The sequence below is a fragment of the Diabrotica undecimpunctata genome, chromosome 9, assembly GCF_040954645.1.
Source record: "Diabrotica undecimpunctata isolate CICGRU chromosome 9, icDiaUnde3, whole genome shotgun sequence".
NCBI lineage: Eukaryota > Metazoa > Arthropoda > Insecta > Coleoptera > Chrysomelidae > Diabrotica > Diabrotica undecimpunctata.
In genome coordinates, this window is record NC_092811.1 from 4,265,395 (window position 1) to 4,292,239 (window position 26,845).

Genomic DNA, 26,845 nt, shown 5'->3' on the forward strand with positions numbered 1-26,845 from the left:
GACAATAATGTAATAATATTAACAAAAAAGTCCTCCCCGACTGGGAATCGAACCCCGGTCTCCCGCATGACAGGCGGGGATATTGACTACTACACTACCGAGGACTTAACACAAATGGATTTCAAAATTGACAGTTCTGGATCATACAGTGATTTATTGAGATTATTATTTTGAAATACAAAAGAATAATATAATTATGAACATTTAATAAATAATACAAAACATATCACATAAATAATAATATATATATATATATATATATATATATATATATATATATATATATATATCTTTATATAATATATATAATATTAAATTATATAAACAAAAGGAACATTTTTATATTCGAGAGAAGAAGAGAGAGAAAATATATCTTCTGTCTCTCTCTTACTCATTATCTTACATATGTAATGATTTCACAGATTCACTAGAAGATCCAGAAGAACTATGGAGTGAATTTAAAAACCAAGTTAACGAAATCTCCACAAACAATCATTATAGAAAAAACTTAATCAGGAAAAATAAATGGATGGCAGACGACATCTTGAAATTAATGGAACAACGTCGACTGATCGTCGAAATCGAATGAAACATAATAAAGACATAGAATAGAAACATAATAGACGGAGGATGTAATATCTAAATACGACTTATTTAATATGCACAAAAAACTAAAAGAAATGAGTAACATATTTAAAAAACGAGTTCCCTCTGTACTAGTTGACAATGATAACAAAATTATTGTACAGGAGCACGAAATACGAAAAGAGTGGCAGCTGTATATATCAGAGTTGTTTGAAGATGACAGGAACAATATTGTCGAATTCTACCAAAACTGTACTGACGGTCCAGAAATCATGAAAAGCGAGGTAGAACACGCTATAAATAATTCTAAAATTAGAAAAGATTTTTGGTCCAGATGATACACAACTGAATTGCTGAAACTAATAGAGGATGGTAACATAAAAATAGTACTAAGACTTTTTAATTCAATAATATATAACACCGGAGTGATTCCCACACACCTACCACTGTGCCGACATGAGCGGCATCTATCTACTACTATAGTTACTGAGCTATAGTTTCTAATATTCTTTTTTTTTTTTACTATCCGCAGTTGATTTCTATATATACATTGATGAAATAGGAATCTGGCTCCTCTTTCGTTTCTTATTCGCAGTTTGAACCTACTAATTACATCTTAGAATTCATGTTTTCCTAATTTAGCGTGAAAATAAAACAAAAATAAGTATTTAGTATATTTTTTATTTTTTAATTCTTCAGAACTTATAGTAAAGATTATCTATGTACAATTTACTAAACTTTCTAGAGACTATCAGGTCCACAAAGTCCAGGATATTTCGCATTTCCTGGCAACCCTCCACAGTTTGAAGCAGGTGCTCCTTGCTCATACAATGGCGTTGAGCCAATGTTACCTCCTGGTCCATAGTTACATGCCATGTAATAAGTATCCCAACCATCATCGTCGTAGAAAGTAAGACTGCAGCCAACGTGGTTGGTGGTAGCCCATACTATTTGTGTATAATGCCCGACATTTCTTCCACTAAAACAATAGAATAGTTACTATAGTTATAGTTATCATACCTTAGTTAATAAATGGATGAACTTAGGTTGTAGTTATAAGCGGCAAAGAGAAAAAGAGAGAGAAGGAGAAATTTATTGTTTTTAAAATGAGTTTAAATTTATAAAACACAACATGGTATTGTATAAACAAGGCACAAGATACATTAAAATACTAATTATATAATTTCCATAATTAAAAAAAATATCAATTAGCGCAACTGTCGTCAAAAAGTCCTGTATATTGTAGTAACATTTAGATAATAAAAACTTCTTGATTGCTCTTCGGAATTCAAAAATATTGCTTGAGGATCTTATATCGAGTGGTAGGTGATTAAACATTTTCTTACCAGTGTAAATAACTGATTTTTTAATTAATGTAGAAGAGGTAATTGGAAGTGGAATAACATAATTTAGACGAGTGATATAAGGGGAATCTGGGGAAATGATGAAGAGAACAGCTACCACAAAAGACAATACCGTATCTCAAATTAGATTCAATCAGGGCCACATAAATACTATTTGCAATCTTGAAATCTAAACGGGGGATAACTGATTGACCGCAAAACATCCCGATGATATCTTTCTGTTTAAACATACAGTGTATTGCTCAAATTTAAGTTTGTTATCAATATAGAGACCTAAAAATGTGTTTACGGTATCAAAACAAATGCCTTCATTGCCCAGAGTAATGTTGTTTAAATCATTCTTAAAGAAATTAATTTGGTTTTGGAAAAATTAAATATCAAATGATTAGCTTTGCACCACTCTAAGATTTTTAGCATATCACTATTTATAATCTTATTCAGTACCTTAGAGTCCTTGTTTTGCCATAAAATTGTGGTGTGGCGTGCAAATATAGTAAACCAGCCATTGATGACGAGGTTAGTTATGTCGGTCAAATATACATCAGACAACATGTATATGTCTCAATACATGAGACAACAAACAATAATGGAGAAAGCCTATGTAATAACTTACAAGCTGCATTAAACATGGACATAAGTAGCATATAAACACAAAGAGATATGTAATGTAATGTATCAGCCACATACCCAAGGAAAACAACCCCACCCCCCAAACGCAATCTAATCAGTTAGCCCGGTATGTAATAAGTCAACATAGCAAGAAAAACATAGACATAAAAAGGAAAAAAGTTGGTCAACCGGCAGTAGTGTTCGGGCGACCGGGGTAGTGAGTGCTAGGCGACCTAGGAGGTGTTAATCGGTCAGTCGTCCCGGTGTGAATCAGCTCAGTTAGCGCGGCATCGTATCCGACGGGAAGGTAGAGAGTATAAGTACCGAATTTTCGTCTCTCTCAAAATCGTGATAGCGTACAGTGCTCCCAGAGTTCATTCAGACTGTACCTGAGTTCCAGTTCGGACTAAAAGGCGTATTCTTTAACTTTGGCCTAAATACGCTAAGGTAACTAAACATAAATACTAACCAATGGGGACAAACAAATAATAGTAGATTGTCCGCCTTTTATACTCTTTGGTAAAGTCTCTTCTCGTCTCCCTTCGCAAAATAAAACAATAATTAGCTATCTCGAATATCTTGTTGTATTAGTTGTAGATTTACGATTTATTAATATATAGTAAGTTTGACAATTGGATTTTGTTCTTTCCCGGCCCGTTTCAGGTAGAGACTAGAAGAAAACACACTTTTTCGCTTTGTACATCTCTCCAGCTTCTAACGTAAGCCAATAACCTGTTAGTCTTTAGAGGGCCTGCATCTAAACGTCCTTCATCCCCTTATCCAATTTTTTCCTACCCACTTGTAAATCCGCGAGGGCGGAATCACGACCGTTCGGACTAGTTGGACCAGTAAGCCTTGTATCCGCTCGCAGAGTTAAGTCTCCCTTAACATTATAGACGTATATGTTAAAATATTAACAGCGTTTATTACAGTGGTGACAGCGGTCTTTCCCGGCTGTATTACAGATACAAAAAATAACATGGATGAGACCAGAAAGTCTGAAGGGCAATCAAATAGACCATATACTGATTAAAAAGACACAAACAATCGATAAATAAATGACGTTAGATCTTACAGAGGAGCCAACATCGATTCGGACCATATGCTACTGATCACAAAATATAAAATGAAAACAACGAAGAATGAAAAGCGAAAAGCAAAGTGAAAATCGGGCATAGATAAATTGAAAGAGAAAGAAGTAAGAAGATTTGTACAAAAAGTAAATACAGAGATGCAGTTCAAAGAACAACAAATGGAGAACAGTGGAAAAAATCAAACAAGAAATAAACAATGCAGCAGAGAAAGTGGTTGACAAAACGCAAAATAAAAGAAGAAATAATTGGTTTGACGATGAGTGGAAATTAGCGGTGGAAGAAAAGAATAAAACAAGATTGAAATGGTTAAGCACAAGCAAAGAATAGGAACGAGAAAAATATAGAGATCAAATGCAAAAGACAAAGAAATTATTTAAACCGAAAAAAAATCAAAAAGTAGAAGAAATTATGAACGAGATGAAATAAACAAAACCATTGTACCAATACTGAAAACCAGGTAACCGAAACCGGACAGCTAATAAAAAATGGAAGAAATATATCAAAAAAACTGATAGAGAAGAAGAAAGAGAAACAATAACGAATACAGAATAAGATGATGAAGAGAAAAATTGAATTATACAGAAGTGAAAGAGAAAATATGCAAACTTAAAAACGGGAAAGAATGTTATAATGACAATCCCAAAGGAGACCATAGAATATGGTCTCCTATTTGAGAGTTTTTTAAGTATAATTATAATTGGACATACGTTTTTTTTAATATCCACAAGAAATCTAAGTTCCTGTAGTTTGGCTGTATACCATATATAACAAAAAAATTTTATTAAAAATCCTTTATAAAAGATATATAATTTAAAAGACCCAATCGGGCTATATCACAAAACGTTTTCGGAATCCATGTTCCATCATCAGTGCGCTAGGTGGGTATACATGTATTGAGCCACTAAATATGTGGGTAAAAATCCGTTAAAATTTGTTTTATAAATTTAGTTTACATTATGTTGTGATAAAATCTAAGATGTTAACCCTTTCCGACACGGCGTACACTGTAGTGTACATATACTTCAAATGCTAGTAATGGGCTATTTCCGAATCAATTCTCTGTAAGTCATGCGGCACACTGAAGTGTCGTATGACAAATTGCATATAAAATCGACGCATCACATCAAAACGTTTACCTTCTACTATTTTGTGTAAAGTGGCCATTCTTAGTACAGTGAATATCACGTTGACGTATAACCTCAAATTAGTTATAAGTGTTTCTGGTGTTTTTTGCGTGTTTATCAAACTGTTATATTTTTCTCGAGTCTATTGTAATGTCAGGTAAGTTATGAATTATTGGTTTCTTAGAAAACTTCTAATATTTTGATAGCATGAAGGTTTACAAATATGTACTTTACAGTGTACATGATGACTGACAGACGGTACTGGAAAAAACCGTTAACTGAGAAGGAACTTTATGAAATCATCAATGGAGATAATTCCGATTTAGAGGAACTAGATATGGAAGAGGATAATTACTTTGAAGATCGTGATATGCTGTGTAGGGGTAAGTGGGACTCTTCTTAGTTTTTTATTCCTTTTTCTTTAGCAAAATTGTGTGATATTAGAGTACTGTTGTTTGTAGATGAGAATGAATTGGTGGAAGGCGATATATGTGAGGAACCAGAAGAAGCTGCGCTGATTGAAATTGTGTCCGAATCATATGATATTCAAGACACGCCAATGCAAGAAATACACACATGTCAGACAGCACACGAATTTGCAAGCGAATACCTGAAGTCACAAAATTTAATTGAAAAAGAACAGATCAGTTGGACAAAGGGGATCTATGAAATGTCAAAAAATATTCAGTTTTATAAAAGTAAGAAACAAGAAGTGATAAGTTTACCCAGTCCAGTAGAAATTTTTTACCAGTATTTCACGGATGAGCTCCTCAATATCTGCGTAGAAAAAACAAACTTATATGCTGTTGTTAGCTCTGTGCCAAACTTTCCCGCTACAAACACTGCAGAAGTCAAGACATTTTTTGGAATTCTGTTAATAATGTGTAATTTGAATTATCCGAGAGTCCGAATGTACTGGGAACAAAAATTTGCAGTTCCTCTAATATCTGAAAATATGCAAGTAAACAGATTTTTCAAACTACGAAATACGATGCATTTCACTTCCAACGAAGATCAACAGCCGGAAGACCGACTGTGGAAAGTACGCCCCCTTTTCAATACCATAAGAAAAAGATGCAGGCAGTTGGAACCGGAGGAGGTATATAGTATCGATGAACAAATGGTTCCTTTTAAGGGTGCTGTGAATATTAAACAATACATTAAAAATAAGCCGACGAGATGGGGTATAAAATTATTCCTATTATGTGGGATAAGTGGAACAATATATGATTTCATCGTCTACCAAGGTGCAAATACAGAACTGAAGGCAGAGTATATGTTGTTTGGCCAGTCTCCGGCTGTAGTAATGCACCTATCCGAGCAAATACCTCCAGGAGCACAACTTTATTTTGACAATCATTTCAGTTTTTATTGGTTATTTCAATGGTTGTCAAAGAAACCAATATATGCCGCTGGTACAATTCGGTTGGACCGCTTTTCTAAACCACCTTTTACTATGTGCCAAGAGAATAAAAAGAAACTTACCAGGGGTTTCGTCGAGAACGTTATCTGCAGAAAATCTGGTGTTGTACTAACCAAGTGGATTGATAGCGGAGTTGTTACTCTGGGTTCCAATTTCGTTGGAGTAAGTTCTTCTGATATATGTCGAAGATGGGATAAGAAGATAAAAGAGTATATTGAAGTGACACGCCCCAAAGTAGTTTCTCTTTATAACAATGGGATGGGAGGTGTTGATAAGTGCGATTTTCTTATTTCTTTGTACAGATCGTTTATCAGAACAAAGAAATGGACTGTTCGATTAATGTCACATGCTGTTGACATGGCTGTCACCAACAGCTGGTTGGAATATAGAAAGCAATCGGAGGAGCTGAAAATACCGCAAAAAAATGTCATGGACCTTATACATTTTCGACAACACGTTGCTGAGGCACTTATTTTGGCAGGAAAAATACCCAGCAAAAAACGGGGGAGACCAGTTTCAAATATTCCTCTACATCCTCAAGGTAGTTCTCCTGTAGGTAACGCAGCAGGTCCTTCTGGTAAACAAGTGCGTCCGATTGAAGATATTCGTTATGATAACTTTGGCCATTTACCGACTTTCTGTGACAAAATCGCTCGTTGTAAAGGAAGCAACTGTGGATCAAGAACGTATATTCGTTGCACAAAATGTCAAGTATCATTATGTATTGCTCGAAATCAAAACTGTGTTACAGATTTTCATACCAAATAAATAGTTTTTGTCAATTACAGTCTTATAAATAAAAATCATTTCATATTGATATATGTCTGTTAATCATTGTGTACACTGCAGTGTACATGACGTAACTTCAGAATGTCAAATTTGACACATTTCCTGAGGAGCTTAAAAATTGTAGAAAAATATTTCTAATAATCGCTAAAACTTAAAAAAAATTACATATCGTTTTAAAAAATTCGTGTCGGAAAGGGTTAAAGTTACCAGTGGATTTGGTAACATGGCGAGTTATACGTATATAAAAATCCTTTATAAAAGGATTTTTAATAACATTTTTTGTTTTTTTTTGAATGTTCTTATTTCCACTGCATTTTATCTCCACATTTCACAAAATTTTTTTTTATCGAAAAAAATTTATAAACACTTACTGGGTGTCAAATTTGGAAACCCACGCTGGCTCGTATTTAGCAACTTCGCTGTACCAACCATATATTGTTGAATTTATCATTCGTTTTGTATCAATAGTCGTTCCTTTGTATTGTTGGAGCATGATACTTTGGCCGACCCATGACCATTGAGCTAAAATAAATTAATGAATGACATATAATAGACAAAAAAACAGTTAATTTATACTATTTTCCCTAAGACAAGGGGATTCATAGAGTCCCATGCTTTTCCATTTAATCATGGATGAAATCATCAAAAGCGTAAACAAAGTAAGAAGATACAGAATATGAAACAAAGAAATAAAAACTCTGTTACGCAGACGACGCAACATTGATAGCCCAAAATAAAGATGGTATGCAAAAGCTGGTCCCCAGATTTAACATAAGAGCAAAAGAATTTAATATGACAATCTCATTTCAGCAAACTAAAACAATAGTAGGCAGCAGAGAACCAACCAGATATAAAATAGAAATTGATTTTATCAGTATTGAACAAATAATGGAAATAGAATACCTGGGAATTACACTGTCCAGCTATGGAGGCCTGGACAAAGAAGTGAGAGATCAAGTACAAAAAGCAAATAGACTGGCAAGATGCCTTAATAACGCTGTATGGCGAAACAGACGCATTAACACTGAGATGAAGTCAAGAATTTATAAAGCCCAATAATGACCTATGCCTCAGGAACAAGACCCGATACAGTCACAACGCTAAGGCTACTGGAAACGACAGAGATGAGAGTACTGAGAAGAATTATGGGAAATACGCTGAGAGAGAAATCGCTAGAGAAGTGAAGACATTATAAGAAAATGTAACGTACAGTGTATAAATGAATGGACACAAAATAGAAAAAAAGAATAGAATAACCACATAAGCAGAATGGACGAGACCCGTGTTCACAGCATAGCAAAAAATAAGTCACCAATTGGCAAAAGAAGTATCAGACGACCGATCAGATTTAATCAGTTAATAAATATTGGAATCAGATTTTAATAAGCTTCCAAATAAAGTTTTACATGTCTTCCTTTGGTATTTGAAAAATTTGGGACGTGGCTGTCGCTTTATTGAAGTTCAACGAAGCACCCAAAACTTACATATCAAAATTATTAGAACGCTTTTAAAAATAGACTTACCCGAATGATCTTTACGTTTAGAATAAACGAGTTGATAGAGCGGAGTAAGACTTTATCCCCATACTGTATATAGATTACACTATCCTCTTTCACTGCCTCTTCTTCTTCTTCTTCTTCCTTTTTGTATGTAGGCTTTGAAGCCTGTTTCTTCTTCAATATTAGCCTTCTAAATTGTTTAAATTGTCGCACCATCTTTTTCTTGGTCTGCCAATACTTCTTCGTCCTTTTAGTGACTTATCTCGTGCTATTCGTACTATTCTATCCTCTGCCATTCTACTATAGTGTATTTTTATGTATGAGAGAGTAATAAAACAATAAATTATGTATGCAAATCCCTAAACTGTTGATACGGGTGACTCAATGAAAAACAGATATTTGTCAACAAGTTTACAGAAGTATATAGGAAAACAATTTTAAATTGAGTATGACCACCAGGTATAAAGGTTGGAGCAGAATAGAATACAATAGTTGTGAGGTTTACTAATCCCTAAATAAGGTTGCCAGTGTCGGAGTGATGGAGGTTAACAGGTACTAATGAATTTGCAAGAAATGTAAGATGTTTATTTTATTGGTTATATATAACCAATAAAAGTTTAATAAGTACTTACCTATTTGCAAAATAAAGTTTAATTCTTTAGATAAAATGAAACGTTTTATTTTATCTGAAATGAGTGCATTCCACGAAGTAAGGGTTTCAACAATCAAACATTTAATTCTTTAATTCCAGGAATCTACGACAGTAATTGACTAGATAATTACCTTCTAAACTTATTCCATAGAAAATGTGATAGTGGGTTTTTCCATTTTGTAGGAAGGTCCAAGTGGCGTATTCAAAATTCTTAACAGTTCACTAAAAGTAGGTACTTCAGTTGCAAGGTGCAGTTTATTGTGTATACTAGTGTTATGGAAAATTTGGAAGTGCCGTGTAAACGCCGAAAAATTGGTACTCTAACAGTTAATGAAAAAACATTAATATTTAATTGTTTTAAATCATTTACAGACAAACGTTTATGTGAAAGTGTTGATGAGACCGTTGAGTTAGTTAGCAGTACACTTGGTGTTGGGAAATCTACGATTTACAGAGTTATTAAAGAAGAGAAATGTGGTAGTTTTCAAATGCCACGTAATGCTACAGGGAAACCAAAATTTCAAATAGAATATCATTTTAAAGAAGGACTTCGACGGAAAGTGCATGAATTCTTCTTTAAACAAGAATTTCCAACATTGGATAAAGTTCTTGTCTCAGTTCGAGATGATAAGGATTACCCAGAAATGAGTCGAAGTACGTTATGGAAACTTTTAAAAGAAATAGGCTTCCGCTGTAAAAAGAATCCCAGAAAGTCTATTTTATTAGAAAGAAGCGATATTGTCATATGGAGAAGACATTTTCTAAGAACCATAAAGGAAATGAGAAACCAAAAAAGAAAAATATTTTATCTTGATGAAACATGGATCAACGAGGGTCATACACCAAATAAATTTTGGCAGGATGAAACTGTTACAAGTCAAAGGCACGCTTTTGTAAATAACTTATCTACTGGTTTAAACCCACCATCAGGAAAGGGACGCAGGCTGATAATAGTACACATTGGCAGTTCAGACGGTTTTGTTGAAGGTGGTTTATTAACTTTTGAATCAACTCGTACCGGTGACTACCATTAAGACATGAACGCTGATGTCTTTCAAGAATGGTTCGAACAAATGATAGATCTTCTTCCTAAGAACTGTATAATAGTAATGGATAATGCAAGTTATCACTCCAGACTTATAGAAGGACTGCCCACAACCAAGTGGTTAAAAAAAGACTTGCAGAATTGGCTGAGTTCAAAAAATATTACGTACCATCCCGGATCTATAAGAAAGGAACTTTATTCGTTGTGTGCCCTTCATAAAGAAAAATTTAAAAAATACGAAATTGATGAAATTGCCAAAAATCGTGGAATGACAGTACTTAGATCCCCACCATATCATTGTGAATTAAACCCGATTGAACTGGTATGGGCACAGATAAAGAGTGAAGTTTCAAGAAGAAATACCACTTTTAAAATTCATGATATTGTTCTGAAGCTATTTTCTTGTGGCATTTTAAATTAATTAATATTTAAATGGGAATAAGCCACAATTAAAGGTTAAAATACATTTATTGACGTTTCAATTTCCACTTCGGAAATCGTTCTCAAAATACAAACCTTTTTGTATTTTGTTGCAGAACAAGATTTCTTGATTTTGGAACCTTGTGGTTTTTGTGTATTTTGAGAACGATTTCCGAAGTGGAAATTGAAACGTCAATAAATGTATTTTAACCTTTAATTGTGGCTTATTCCCATTTAAATATTAATTAAAATTCATGATGTTAAACAGTTGTTTTTGGAGGCCGTAAATAATGTAAAACCTGAAAACTGGGAAAAGGCAGTAAATCACACTATTAAAGAAGTGGAAAAAATGTGGAAGCTGGACAATATTACTGATAAAATGATCGAGCCAGTTATTATAAATCTTGTAGCTATACTAATTGTAGCATTTGAAATTTATTGGAATCCCCTCGTATATGTGTTAATTGAAATCCCCTTATATATGCATTATAATAACGAAGAATTTTTTTAATGTTTCTTAGTTCGTATCCTTCAATTTAAAACCCAAATAATTTTTTTGGTTCTTTTTAGGTCGCCGCCGTCGATAATAAATTGTTTTATTGTTTATTTATGTCACAGGCGCAAATTCTTCAGTATTTCTTTGTTCAAACCGCCCTATATTGCGTTTTCAAATTAATTCACGTCTTATTTTCCGTTGTGTTTAGTTTATACGCTAAGTGCTTTGTTTGTTCTAACTTATGCGAGCAATTTTTAGAGATAATTTCGTCACTTTCGTTGGAGCCGCGGTGAAGAGCGGTGATTTCCGGCGTTATGTCCAAATTCATCCATCGAATTTGTGGTTTTCTGTTTTTGGTCCCTTTTTATGGAAATATGTAGCAGTGAAAAGTAGTTTTGTGGCAGTTAATGCTTCAATTAATGTTTTGAGTGAGGATTGGAAGAATCGTCGTTTCCATCCTCGTTTTGTTTCTCCCTGTTTGTCATCCAAGGCTTTTTGGCAGTTTGGAGATGGATTTGTTCGTGTGTTCGTTACGCAGAGAGTGGAGCCCAGGTCTACCCCCAGTTAGTTGCAGTTATGGTTCCTGAACATTCAAAGTGTTATTTGGTGAATTAAGGTAACTTTTGTTTGAAATTTATACAGGATAAAAAAATTTTTAATATTTAAAGTAGTAAATTTTATGGTTTGACTTTTAGCTGTCATTTTATTTGTTCAGTTTTTTTTAAATTTAATGTTAATTTATGACAGCCCGTTTTAGCATTTTTGATTTGTTTTGTTTTTTTTAAAGAAAAGTTAGCTTACATTTAAATTTTGTAAGTTTATGTAGTATCTTTAACTCCTGGAGTTTGTAAACGGATGACATGTAAGTTTTTTCTGTACTTATTTTTTTTTTAATTGTTACTATTAATATAGTGTTTTTATATTGTCTATTTTGTAACTGTTTGTGGCGACACAAAAATAAATGTTAAATTTTGTTTCTTAACATTTGTTTATTTTTTTTAACTAACCCTTTTTTGAGTTTTATAAGAAAAAGATATGTTTTTTATGTTTAATAATTATATCTCCAGTTACAACTAGCTGGTTGTAATAGGTATAATTAGGCACCTCAAGTGGCGCCCTATATTAAATTTCTTGAGGTGTTTCCGGTTTATTTTCATTCTGTTTGTCCCAAGAGATTTATGACCCTTTATTTCATTTTCTGTAGTTGCCTCAATCCAAACCCCCCTTGTCTTTTACTTATCCACGACCCCAGCTCTCCAACTAACCCCTGAGTGCCCGTTCGCACAAGTAGCGTTTATTTTGCTTACCCTATCTTCGCCCCAAGAATTTCTATTCCCCATCTTCTACCCCTAATAGTAATACCCCTATGGTAGGCAAAATATTATGGTTACAAAATCAGCTGAGTACTTTCGGCATGTAATATGCCATCTTCAGAGCTTAGTCTTATAGGCTACAAATATCTCATGGAAGACTCTTTGTCGATACAAAACAAATTAAAACCCTTTAAAGTTGTAAGATTTTCTGAAACAAATTGGTATACAGTCATTCATATATGAACTATAGGATATTGAAATGCAACAAGCTCTCCGATTACAACATCAACGCTAACTGGAGCAATAATTTTATCCCAGGAATATGAAGTGGTGAAAAGTATTTCCAGATATCGCCCACAATTAAAAAAAAATGGGATTCCGAGAAGATGAGGAAGTCACTACCCCAGATAACCAACAACTTTTTTATCCAAAATTATCATCCCGTCCCAAAAACTCAAAATGATCACAGAAGATATTTTAATTGCATAAGAATGGACATTTGCAGAATAATTGTAGAAACCGATCCTCTAAGGAAAGAAGAACCTAAGAATAAGGTGCCAAGGTTACCTAGATCGACAATCAGAAACCCATCACAAAGTACCACTAGAAACAACAGTAGATATGGGTCTGCTAATATATAGGTCTGCTTCGAATTCCATGGACAGCTAGCTGTACGAACATCTAGGTTCTAGATAAAAATCAAACTCAATCAGCGGCTCTCTAGTACTGTTTACTTAAGAATTTTAAAGTTTGGTCATATTCATCGAAGCGGTTGGTGGAGCAAGGAAAGCCTAAGGTCAACGCCAAAGCGGAAGATCTCCACAGCGATAGACATCACGAAAAAGCTTCTCAACAAGCAGTTTACTGAGGCAGTACATGTAACAGATGACCGCGACCAAAGGAGAAGTATCATTGACCAGACTATTCGAGCTTTTGAAGCTTATTGATGAACTACAACACATTTGCTAAGAAGTTAGCGACTATGATGATAGGTCTTTAAGAAATCGATTTCCCACAAGGAAAAAGATATTCTGAAATCTAAAGTTGCTCATTTGAAGGAGCAACTAACGAATGGTAAAACATTCTTAGAAAAACAAATGTACCCAATCTTCTGGTCTTTTTTGGATTTAGATAAAATCTGGCTAGAATTTGAAAACAGAAAACTTTTCCTAGACTGAAAAAATATTTCCACACAACGCATAACGTCTTAAAATTCAGGAAAACAATATACTATTAAAAAAGAAATTAAGTGGTTACTTACATGTACTTCTGCATGTGTCATGATGATATACACATTCGTTAGTATGGCACTGTGCTATATATTCCAGTTCCTTATTGTAGCTCTAAAAAAATTTTTAATTATTTTTATGTAACTTCATAAAATATAAAAAGAGGACACAAAAATACTAGCATATCAAACAATGCAGCCTACTAATAAAATCAACAACGTTTCAACACAAGAAAGGACACAACAAAACGTGGATCTCCAACGACTACTTTTTCTTCTTCAGTGCCTTATCCGGTCCGGATGTTGGCGATCATCAAGGCTATTATGGATTTGTTGACTGGTTTGCGAAGCAGCTCCGCGGAGGTCATCCCAAACCATTGTCGGAGGTTTTTCAACCACGAGATACGACGGCGTCCCGGTCCTCTTCTGCCAAATACTTTACCTGGTATAACGAGTTGAACAATTCGATGTTTTTCTTCGATTCCATCACTTTCTGTGATATATGTGTTTCTGCTTTTTTCGGTTATTCTTTTTTGGAATAGGTATCTTTTAGAATCATCCTGTAAGCTTTCGACTTTTATCTTTGTGATGTATTCTGGTGTATTGTTATCACATATATGTGTTTTCATTCGGATTTTGCACAATACCAATTTATGATCGCTTCCTATTTCTGCTGATGTTAGTATCCGAAAGGAGGAGGGTCTTACACGGTGTTGTACAGTCAATCGTCCTCTACGCGGCACCAGTCTGGAGCAAGGCGGTAGAGATAACGGCCTGTGCTCTTATGTCCAAGATTTGAGAGTGATGTGACTCTCTATTCGACAGAATATAGTCTATCATAGATCTTTGTTGTTATTATTTGTTGAATTCCTAAATTCCGTAATTAGCTCATCTGCTACTTTATTATAGGTAAAAGTCTTCTTCTGTTGTACCTTCTCACAAACTTTCATTGAAAATTGACTGAGCCCTTTCTTTACTTTGTCTGATTTTCGCGGCCTTTTTTAATTCAGGTGGATAGTCCAGTTCAACATATCAGCAGACATTGTGATGAAAGAATATTACGGTCTGTATGAGAAAAAGCCCCAGCTGGAAGAAGACAACATAAACAACCTTGACTCTGGTGGCGAGATAATATAGGCACTATTCTATCACATTTGAACATATTCAGTTGATAGATCTGTTGCCTATTTTTAACGAGATGTAGATCCATTTTAAAGGACTTACAGTGCATTTATAATCGTGTTCTTTTTTTTCTTCCTCCTCATCGATGTTTAGGCATTTGTTGCTTATTTCGGTATATAAAAATCGACACATCCTATCAAGAAGCACCCTACACCTCATCGTCCTTTCTCTGGTTTTGTAATTTAGTTCACAGCTTTTACATTCATGTAACATTCAACAGATTGATACCTCTACAGATATAAGATTCTTAAGTATATCAAGAGACCTTCATATCTTAAAATATTTATGTGGTTTGCAATTGGAACAGTTGAACTGTTTCTTCACTTTTGTGTAGAACCATTGTGTTTTGCCCTGGAAATAATCTAGAAAGATTTTGCTAAAGTCAAATAGTTTACGAGTCCACTTTGAGTGACTTAAGTACATAATTAGGATGTTGATACAACTAAAATCATTGTTACTCATGACAAAAAAAAATATTTATTGCAAAAAGAAGAATTACTTACCATTGCTTGCATATTCGTTGCTGAAGGTTGAGGCCCTATCGTTTCCTGTCCAGTAGCAACTCTGTTTCTTAATTGGTTGTGAACGTCTATAACCAGTTGTCTATCTTCATCATCAAATTGCATTACTTTGAAGTTTTTGCACTTTGGACCTGGTCCGCAGTTCTATAATCATTTAATAACAAACAAATATATCAGTAATACACTCAGTTGCAAAAAAATCGATCCATTCCTTATTTCTTATTTATTTGAAGTTGGATAATTTTAGAGACATTAAATTACGTATGTAAATTTAGATGTACCCTCGTATATGAGAAATAAAATAATATTTTTAATATTGCTTTTTATATTTCTTAAAACAAATTGGTATTTCCGGTTTTTGTCAAAAAGGGTCTGAAGCAAGTAGATATTTATTGAATGTTGTTTTTAATTCAACAACCATACTAGTGTAGTGATTTTATTTTCAAAACGTGTTATATTTTTATTTAATTATCCTTCCTACAGATGCTGCAAGGGCGGTGACATTAGTTCAAGATGGTCGTAGCCAATATTATGCAGATGAAATGTTAAGTGTTAGCCGATCTTCGGTTCAAAGAGCAGTTCGGCGTTTTAGCGACACCGGTAATTTCACAAGAAGACCAGGATCAGGCCGTAGAAGGGTAACATCCGAAAGAGATGATCGATTTCTGGTCTCATCATGTTTGAGAAATCGGCATCTAACTTCAGTTGAACTGGCAAATCGTCTGAGCGAAGTGAGAAATTTGGATGTAAGCAGATGGACAGTTCGTCGACGACTTGTAGAAGGTAATTTATTATCCAGAAGGCCAGCCCTATCTCCAATACTATCCATAGAACATCGCAGAGCTCGCCTTGCTTTTGCAAGAGAACATGAAAACTGGAGTGATGCAGATTGGAGCAATGTATTGTTCTCAGATGAGTCCAGATTTTGTCTTAGGTCACCAAACGGCCGAGAAAGGGTTTGGAGAAGACACGGAGAGCGATATTTTCATTGTAATATTGCGGAAAGAATAAGTTATCGGGGGGCTCCGTTATGGTTTGGGCTGGTATCAGTTCAGAAGCCCATACTGATTTAGTTATTGTAAATAGAGGTTCTATGACTGCTGCAAGATACATAACAAGTATTTTAGATCAGCATGTGGTACCTCTTGCTCCTTTTATTGGACCTAATTTTATTTTTATGGACGACAACGCGCGTCCTCACCGTGCTAGAATCGTCAACCAATATATAGAGGAGGTGGGAATTGTCCGTATGAACTGGCCAGCTTGCAGTCCCGATCTCAATCCCATAGAACATCTATGGGATATGATGGGAAGACGTCTTCGAGCACGAGTACCCCGTCCAAACAACTTGGCTGAACTTACAGCGGCTCTACAAGAAATATGGGACCAATTGGATCAATTTGATATCCAGAGGTTAATTACCTCAATATCTAGATGTGTACAGGCTGTTGTAAGGGCCCGAGGGGGAAACACTAGATATTGATTTATTATCAATGCTTTTCTTAACTTCAGAAAGTTTTGAATATTCTTGTATTTTTGAGTTTTGGCGTATGTCTCTATAAACAAATGATTTTTTTGGATAATCTGTAAAAATTATTTTAATCTAACATATACTTTTACATATATACCTGATTTAAAACTAATATCTTCAAACGTTTTCTTTTTTCAGCAAATAATACCCATGGATCGATTTTTTTGCACCTGAGTGTAAAAACCTTGCAACCGAAATAACATCAGAGACAACAAAATATAGCGTACGAGCATCCGCAAAGTACCTAGGAATGTATCTGGATAAAAAAATGACTTGGAAAAATCACATAGATTATCTAATCAAGAAAACAGAAAAAGGAATTGACATCTTACGGTCAGTGTGTGGAACAAAATGGGGATCAGATCCAAATGCAGCAATCCTGTTGTAGAAATACTACATTCGGTCGGTACTGGAGTATGGTTGTTTCTTTTACAATTTAGTAAATAAGTGTCTAAGGCTAGGAGCGGTAAACTTCACTTAAATATCGCCGAAAGATTCTAGTTTCCAATTTTATAGCTAATTTAAGTTCCAAAAAACGTCCAAAAATCAATATACCGTTTACATCTGGTCTTGTCCATAGATATTGGAAGTCGAAAAAAAGTTTAACTATTACAAGTCATACCATGTAATACATAACGTAATAGAAGAAATACACTCTCCAGATATGGATAAAATCCATCCATTTAACTGTGTTTTTGTCCAGAACTACTCAAAATTTGACCCAATGATTAGACAATACATATTTAAGGAAATTTAGAAAAGTATCTTCCCATATGTCGATATATCTTTACGAATGCATCAAAGAACAACAAACAAGTAGGTTGCGCTGTAATTGATTCACATAATAACCTTAAAAGAAAAAATTTAAAATATATACTGCAGAATTATTCCCCATATTAGAAGCTCTTCTATATATAAGTATTATGAAAGTTACATCAGAATCATTTGCAATTTGTTCAGATAGTAAAAATGCTGTTATGAAAATAAAAAATAAATTTTGACATTAAACAATACATACAACCTTTAATTTTCACCCTTCTATCACCAACCCCTATTTTTTAATAGCGAAATTAGTGTAACAGAGTTAAACGAAACGGCTTGACCGATTTTTATGAAATTTTATATGAATATTCGGTTGAATATACTACTCGGAATTTTCTTCCAGGAAAGTTGTGTTCATTCAAATCAGTTGACACAGGTATAAATCAGGATGACGTAGTCAACTGTCCTACAGAGTTTTTGAATTATTCGAAAATTAAGCGGAAAACAGTCTAGTAAATGGAAACAGTGGCAGAAAATATAAAATATCTAAAGAGATGCATGAACTAAGCAAAATCGACATCTGAAATGGTTATTAATGGGAGAACTAAAGAAATTTACTGTGTTTACTGTTATGTATGGTTTTCATGTACGGATATACTTGGCAACGTTGCACTTGGCAAACGGAACCTCAAGTGACAGCAGTGACATGACAACCACACATGACAAGAGACTCTGGTTATGGACTACATGTGAACTGAAATAATGTTAATTTATACAATACTTATAAAGCTTAATAAACTAATAAAACCTATCGTAAGTAGCTTTATGTTATGTCCAACAGTCCTAGAGAGGAATACGTTACATGGTGGCAGCGGTGGGATTGATGAAGGATATAGAAAACATTGTTCTGAACTGTCTGACTTGTCAAATGAGCTATAAGAGCAACAATAGGGAGCCATTAAAATCACATGATGTACCTGAAATACCTTGGCAAAAAATTGGTATTGATTTCATGACAGTAGCCTCACAAGATTTTTTAGTTGTGGTTGATTATTTTTCGAAGTTTGCAATTGTTAATAAAGTAATGAACAAAACGGCTAGCAGTGTTGTAACACAATTACAAAAATATGTTTGGTATTAATGGACTGCCTTGTGAAATATTTTTTGATAATGGTCCTCCATTCAGCTCTCATGAATTTTTAAATTTTGTCCGTATATATAATATTGAAGTAACAACATCAATTCCACAATATCCTCGTAGCAATAGCATGGTGGAAAGAACAATACAAACAATAAAAAACTTGTTTTTAAAATCTGTACAAACTAAGAAAGATCCATTTCTAGCTGTATTAGATTATAATACAACTCCAAAACAAAATTTACCTGCTCCTTGTGTGTTGCTAACTGGAAGAAATTTCAGAACCAACTTACCAGTCAGTATGGAATTTCTAAAGCCCAGACATTCTAATAAAAGATATTTTACACAACTGAGAGAAAATCAAAGAAAACAAAAACACTATTATGACAAAGGAACAAATAGGTTACCAGAATTAAAATCAGGACAACAAATTTTACTTCAAGAAAAGAAAAGGAAATGGAACCCTGGAGTGGTTGTGGCAAAGAAAGGATCAAGGGATTACATGGTTAAAGTAAATGATACTGATTATAGACGTAATAGACACTATCTTAGACCTGTACGGTCAGAAGCACAGCAACATGCAAATGCAAATTGTGAGCAAGCATATGTGAAAACTAGTCATGAAAATGATATTGTGACTACTGGAAGGACAAGTATGGGAAATATGAGAACAGTTCTTTGTCCAGATGTACCTGATGATACAAGACACTGTCAAACAAATAAGACTATCAAAGATATTGATGTACCTTCAACATCTAATAGAACATCACCCATCAATGACATTAATGTACCTTCTACATCATACAGTACTTCACCTGGTTTGAAAACCTCCAGAAGTGGTAGAGTCATTCGCCCTCCTGATAGATTTACCTATTGAAATATTTGTGAATTATTGTTTTGTTAGTTATGTACTTATGATATATTATGTGAATTACTTTTTGTTTATTTTGTTTTTATTAAAGGGGACGTGTTCTGTATGGTTTTCATGTACGGATATACTTGGCAACGTTGCACTTGGCAAACGGAACCTCAAGTGACAGCAGTGACATGACAACCACACATGACAAGAGACTCAGGTTATGGACTACATGTGAACTGAAATAATGTTAATTTATACAATACTTATAAAGCTTAATAAACTAATAAAACCTATCGTAAGTAGCTTTATGTTATGTCCAACAGTCCTAGAGAGGAATACATTACATTTACAAACATAAATATACTTTTTTTTATAAAAGTGATTCATTTAGAGGTACTTTTTTCAACAAGAAAAAACAAGGAAAAAAATAAATTTTATTTGAAAATATTTATTATCATACAAAAGAACCATTCTTTACAATTACTTCTTAAAGATAATTTCTTTTAAATGTTGGCCATGACTACGATTAAGTTGGTTCATTTTGAAGTTCCAATTCTCGATGACTCTTTCCAGCATTTCGATTGGTATTTCACCAGAGACTCGAGTAATATTGGCCTCCCATGCCTCAATTGTATCCGGTTTATGTAGACTTGGGACTTTAGGTAGCCCCAAAAGAAAGAGTCTAGAAGTAAGATGTCACAGGGTCTAGACAGCCAACCCACTGGTCCAAAGCGTGAAACAATTTGTTCACCGAATCGTTCTCGCAGTACCATGCTTTCACGAGCTATATGGCAAGTGGGAACATCTTGTTGGAACCAAATATTGCCGAGACCACGAGCTTCAATTTCAGGTACCAAATAGTCCGTAATCATGGCACGATAACGGTCTCCATTCACATTCTGGTCGGTCTCTGTTTTAAAGAAATATGGACCAACGATTCCACTAGCCCATAAACCACACCAAACAGTTGTTTTTTCAGGGTGTAATGGCAACTCTTGAACCTCTTTGGATTGTTCATCACCCCAAATACGGCATTTTGTTTATTAACGTACCAATTAAGCCAAACATGGGCCTCATCTGAAAACAAAATGTTTCTCGAAAACAGTGGATCTTCTAAAAGCTTATCAAGAGCCCATTGACTGAAACGGTGACGACTCGGAAGGTTGGTCGGCTTTAGTTCTTGGACTAATTGAATTTTGTATGCTTTTACACCAAGATCCTTACGTAAACTACGCCAAGTTGTTGCATATGACAAACCAAGCTGTTGAGAATGGCAACGAATCAATTCTTCATTATTTTGGAGTAGACTATCTAGAATGTGGTCTATTTGGTCGAGTGTTATCCAATAATGAAAACTGGGTTTCAAACTTACTAATTCTGTACTTACGTACGTTCGGTAGGCCGACTATGTGGACCATAAATTGCTCTAAGCGCACGAAACACATTCCTCACAGAACTTCCAATAAAAATACAACTTAATAATTTCTAGACGCTATGCCGGGCTAAGTCTTTCCATCATGAAATGTCAAACAATACTGAACAAAAACGAAATGTCAGTTTGACAGTATTTATGCACGACCTCCAATCAAATCCCCCACCAAAAAAAGTACCTCTAACTGAATCACCCTTTATTAACCCTTAAGTACCATGGCGGGGTCAAAATTGACCCCCCGCGTTTTAAATGCCAAGTTTCGCTACCGAAACATAGATTGAGCATTGCGCGCTTTCTGCTAATCTTCGACCGGTAGGTGATTTATCGATCTACGAAAATTCCGTTAGTTTATCTGTTACTACTGCAGAGTTAGGCACGCTAAGGGGCAATTTTGACCCGCTTATGGTATAAGTGTTTCTAGTGCAATTAACGAGTAGTTTGAAATGGCGGGGTGTAGTCGCAATAAACGTCCTCTGACACAGAAAGAACTTGAAGAGGAGGAACAAAAAATTATGGACAATGGACTAGATAGTGACAGTGAGTTTTTAGACCAGGCTAGTGAACACAGTGATCACGAAACAGACAGTGAAGAGGAATGGGACGATGATGACAAAAAAAATTGGCAAATTAATAATTCCGAAACTGGTAGTGAATATTCGGGTGAAGAAAGTAATATAGCTGACTCAAGGGATGTGTTTTATGGCAAAAATAGGTACAAGTGGTCTAAAACTTCTCCCACCTTTTCTCGTACACATAAGCATAATTTAATTAGTCATTTACCTGGTGTTATTGGAAAAGCTCGAGCTAGTATGCCAGAGAAACCAGTTGATGCTTGGGAATGTATTATTAGCCACGATATATTGCAAGAAATTCTTGAGAAAACCAATGAACGAATAACTAATATGGCTAAATATAATTTACACAATTTATCGTGTCAATATACTAATCATCTTGACATAATTGAATTAAAGGCCTTCTTAGGCTTATTATATTTAGCTGGGGTATTTAAATCCAATAATGAAGATTTAAGGTCTTTATTTGCTACGAATGGTACTGGCCGTGATATATTTCGAGCAACCATGTCACTAAACCGATTTTATTTTTTGCTTGGAAGCCTTTGTTTTGACGACCCAGCTACTAGACAAGAACGTATTGCGCACGGAGATAAACTGGCAGCCATATCCAATATTTTTAATATGTTTATAATTAATTGCCAGTCCAATTATAGCTGTGGTGAATATCTCACAATAGATGAAATGCTTATTGCATTTAGAGGAAGGTGCCAATTCAGGATGTATCTTAAAAATAAGCCAGACAAATACGGTCTGAAAATGCAGTGTTTAGTAGACTCTAAGACACATTATTTGCTAAATGGTTTTATATATACTGGAAAAGATACACGCAGAGCAAATCCAAAAAAGTTATCCATCCCCACTCTAGATGTTTTGACACTTATTCCACCAATTTCTGGTACAAATAGAAACATAACAGCAGATAATTGGTTTTCGTCCATTGCGCTCATAAAAGAACTGAGAAGCCATAAAATTTCATATGTTGGAACTCTAAAAAGAAATAAAAGAGAGGTTCCTGCTGAATTTCAACCCCAAAAAAACAGGCCACCTAATTCTGCCTTATTTGGTTTTACAAGAAGCGAGAGCCTTGTATCTTTTGTTCCTAAGAAAAATCGTACAGTGTTGTTAGTGTCAACTATGCATCATTCCAATACAATGGTTAATGGAAAGTCAGAGATTATAAATTTTTACAACGAGACAAAAGGTGGGGTGGATTCATTGGATAAGAAATGTGCATGCTATAAAACTGGCAGAAGAACTCGTAGATGGCCTCAAGTAAAATGGTTTCGCATTTTAGACATTGCAGGATTAAATGCTAACGTAATTTTTAATGGAGTTCAGCAAAATCAAATAATGGAAAGAAGATTGTTTCTAACCACTTTAGGTCAAGAACTTATTAAGGCCCATTTAACTCGTAGAGCTCAGCAAACTTGTTTACCGAGAGAAATTCGTAGTGTCATTTTTAAAGTTTCCGGACTTCAGAAACCAATGCCTGCCGCAAATCCAGAGCCACAACGACGAAAAAAGAGGGGAAGGTGTAAAATATGTCCATATTCCAAAAACCAAAAGAAAGAAAGCTCATCGTGCGATAAATGTCGAGATTTTATTTGCAAAAATCATTCCCGCATATAGACGTTATGCATAAGCTGTGTTGACAATTAAGGTAAAATCATGCTTGTCATTTTTGAGATACGAAATCTAAATCGATTTTTTTTATTTTAGGTAGGAGCTAGGATATCTAGATTTCACCATTGGATATAAAAAAACTGCACATTGTTATTATTTTTGTTATAATTCGAGAAAGTGCGTAGCTATGTTAATTTGACTGAATACAAAAGTTTTTTTTAAATAAAGTTATATCTAATTAACCAAATTCGTTTATTTTTATATAAATGTAAAAGTAGCTATAAACAAAATAATTTAAAATAAAACAAGTTAAAAAAAGAATATTTTTTGATACAAAAAACAATAGGGGGTCAAATTTGACCCTGCCATGGTACAAATGTTACTATTTTTGGCCATGGTAGTTAAGGGTTAAACTATTAAATTAAAACACATACTATCACTGCACTATTACGTCTAAAGTTCAAGATAAACAAAATATATGATTCATAAAAGCTATTACGCCGAACAGTAAAACTTGTGTTATAGTAATTCTCTAGCGTGTTATCTCTCTTTTACATTATTATTCAATCTTTAATTTTGTGTTTGTTATTCTAAAATACTCGGCAACGTTGTTATCTACCGGGTGATGCTAATGATTTTATAATGAGCGGATATTACAGCTGTCAAGGACCCAGAAATGCAATCACAAAGACTAATTTCTGCATAAATTTATTAAATACGAAAAAAAGATAAAAATAAATTTGTACTGTTTAATAACAAACATATTTCAATACATTCAAAAGGTTAAATATTTAAAAATTGTTTAAGCCAGTGTGGCAGTTGTTGCTTGCGTCTAGTTAGATAAAATGGTAGGGATGATAAATCTAACAATTGCTAAACACTTCCCTAGATTTTTTGAACCAATTCCTTTCTTCGTTGTTACCGTAAGGAAATGCCTTACAAAGAAGAATTGATATAAAAATAAACAAAATCAAAGACATGCGATTAGTCACCAGAAACAACCAACCTATTGTGATCAACAACCAGCAAGAAAAAATTAATGGCTACAATATGCTTAATCTATATAATTAGCCTTCTTCGGTCCATCTTTGGACATAGGCCTACCCAATCCTTTTCCATTCTTCTCTGTCTGTCGCTACAGTCATCCACCTAGAGCCCACGTGCTTCTTGATATCATCTGACCATCTCATTTGGGGCCTTCCTACGCCTAGTTTATATTCCCACGGTCTCCAACTTATAAGAATTTTATTCCATCGGTCTTCTTTTTGTCTTATATTGTGTCCGGCAAATCTCCATTTCCATTTTGCAACTTTTTGTCTAACATCCCTCACTTTTGACCCCCTAGCCCCCCTACACAATCAAAAGCTTTGGCATAGTCACAAAAAGACAGTATATATATACATATAACATTTATAAATGGGATACCAAATTAAGCTACAATATTTTAGTTTTGTTCGCACCAGCGATAGATACAACAGTTTAATCGGTCTTATATCGCTAAAATTTCTACAGTTTCTGGTGATAAAAATATAAAAAACAAATAGACCATCAGATAATAAGGACAATTAATAAAATTAACAAGAACAACAAGACCAGAGTTATAATGCCAACAGGGGTAACAGAATGCATGGAACTAAAAGGAGGAATCCACCAAGGAGACTCGCTCAGCCCATTGTTATTCAATATGGTGATGAATCAAATAATTCACGAAGTAAGAAAACGACACGGATACCACATGGGAGCGCATAAAATCACGATACTATGCTATGCCGATGATGCAGTACTAATTGCTGATAACGAAGATGACCTACAAAGGTAGCTCCACACCTTTAATATCACAACAAACAATTTTAATATGAGAATATCAGTAGAAAAAACTAAATGTATAGTGATGAGTAAAGATCCGCGTAGATGCAAACTAGAAATAGACGGCAAAATTGTAGAACAAATAATGAAATTCAATTACCTAGGAGTAGAGATTACTAGTGACAGGGATATAAGAACAGAGACCACAAGGCAACCATCAAAAGCGGCAAGAGTAAGTGGTTGGCCACGGAAAGCAAAATGAAAGTATACAAGACAACAGTAAGACCAATCCTAACATATGCAGCGGAGACAAGGATCGATACAAGAAAGACGAAACAATAAATCAACAATATCGAAATGAAAGTATTAAGATCAATAGCGGGCATATCATTAAGAGACAGATAAACCAACAGAAGTATACGCGAACAATGCAAAATTCAAAATATTAACAGGTGGATAAAAATAAGAAAAAAAAACTAGAACGAACATGTAAACCGAATGGGACCAGGTAGATTAGCGAACAAAAAGGTGGAAAGATAATGTTCAGTCAACAACGACTGAAACAGAATAAGAGGCAGACAAACAGGAGTAATCCTAGGTGCACGAAGAAGAAGAAGAAGAAGAATATCAGTATTGGAATCAAAAAAAAATATATGCGGGGCGCGATTTTCAGCATTGGAACCCACAATAAATAAATCTTGCCATGTCTATGACTTAAGACACACTGTATAACAAGCTAACTAAATAATATAGTGAAATAAGAGTAAATAAAAATTCCAAAGAAAATAATGTCTTCATTTACTTTTATGAATAAAAATGATAAAACAAATAAACAAATACTAGTACTTACCACATCCCACACACCGTGTGTATGCCTTTCTTACATTTGAACGAACAATAATCTGTCTTCACCGTGTGAAGAATCAAAAACAATAACAGAAATTTAGCGCTTGCATTCATTGTTGCGTTTCCCAAACCTTCGACTGCTTGTGTAATGCTTAGAATTCGTTGTTTTTATATACCTGATCATCTGCTTATCAATACTCTAGGTATGCCCTTAAATTGGGCTCTTAGCATTATTGGCATTATTATTGACTATCATTATAATACTAAATTGGTAATAATTATAAAGCACTAGGTTTGAGTCTAATAAAAAAATAATTTACATATTGTAAAATATTCAATTGTCGTTATTTATTTTTATTTATGAACTGCTACATTCTTTTAGATATCAAAGATATTTTAATAACCTGAACAACAAGGTAGATTAGTCGGTGAAATGCATAACATCTTTCAAAAAATGAGAAGAATGAATATAATTATATTAGGTGTAAGCGAAACATGGTGGCCTAACTCAGGATACCTTTCGACAGAAACCGATACCTTATATTACTCGAGAAACGCATAAAATTGCAATATCTGGGACACGTTATGAGAAATCAGCACCGTTACTCCCTGCTGCAGTCTATATTGCAAGGTAAAGTCAAAGGTAAGCGAGGACCCGGTAGAAGGAGAATATCATGGCTGCGGAATTTAAGAACATGGTTTAAGAAAACCTCAACGGAGCTGTTTCGAGCCGCAGCGAGCAAGGTCATGATTGCCAATATGATTTCCAACATCCGAAACGGATAGGAACCAGAAGAAGAAGAAGAATATACGCCAACGACAAAAGCAACAGAAGATGAAGTAGAAACATTCTACCAACAAATGGAAGATGCACTGAAAATGGCAAAGAACGGGAAAATCACGGTAGTTACGGACGATAGGAATTATGG

At 34.4% G+C, this 26,845-nt stretch overlaps 1 protein-coding gene across 1 annotated transcript; it reads right to left on the reverse strand.

Moving 5' to 3' along the window:
* Window positions 1-1,266: 1,266 nt before the first annotated feature.
* Window positions 1,267-26,062, reverse strand: LOC140450106 (venom allergen 3-like). The gene is made up of 5 exons (XM_072543539.1): window positions 25,921-26,062; window positions 15,327-15,488; window positions 13,675-13,756; window positions 7,360-7,510; window positions 1,267-1,564 (listed from the first exon to the last, which is right to left on the reverse strand). Exons 2-5 carry the CDS (start codon window positions 15,447-15,449, stop codon window positions 1,327-1,329), a joined length of 594 nt encoding a protein of 197 aa, XP_072399640.1. The 5' UTR covers window positions 15,450-15,488; window positions 25,921-26,062; the 3' UTR covers window positions 1,267-1,326.
* Between the last annotated feature and the right edge of the window lie 783 nt (window positions 26,063-26,845).

Excerpts from the sequence above, each read along its gene's own strand:
- LOC140450106 (XM_072543539.1), bottom strand. The coding sequence starts at position 15,449 with ATGCAATTTGATGATGAAGATAGACAACTGGTTATAGACGTTCACAAC. Across the intron at positions 7,511-13,674 it reads TGACACATGCAGAAGTACAT|CTCAATGGTCATGGGTCGGC; the intron begins GTAAGTAACCAC and ends AATTTATTTTAG. Across the intron at positions 1,565-7,359 it reads GTTTCCAAATTTGACACCCA|TGGAAGAAATGTCGGGCATT; the intron begins GTAAGTGTTTAT and ends CTATTGTTTTAG.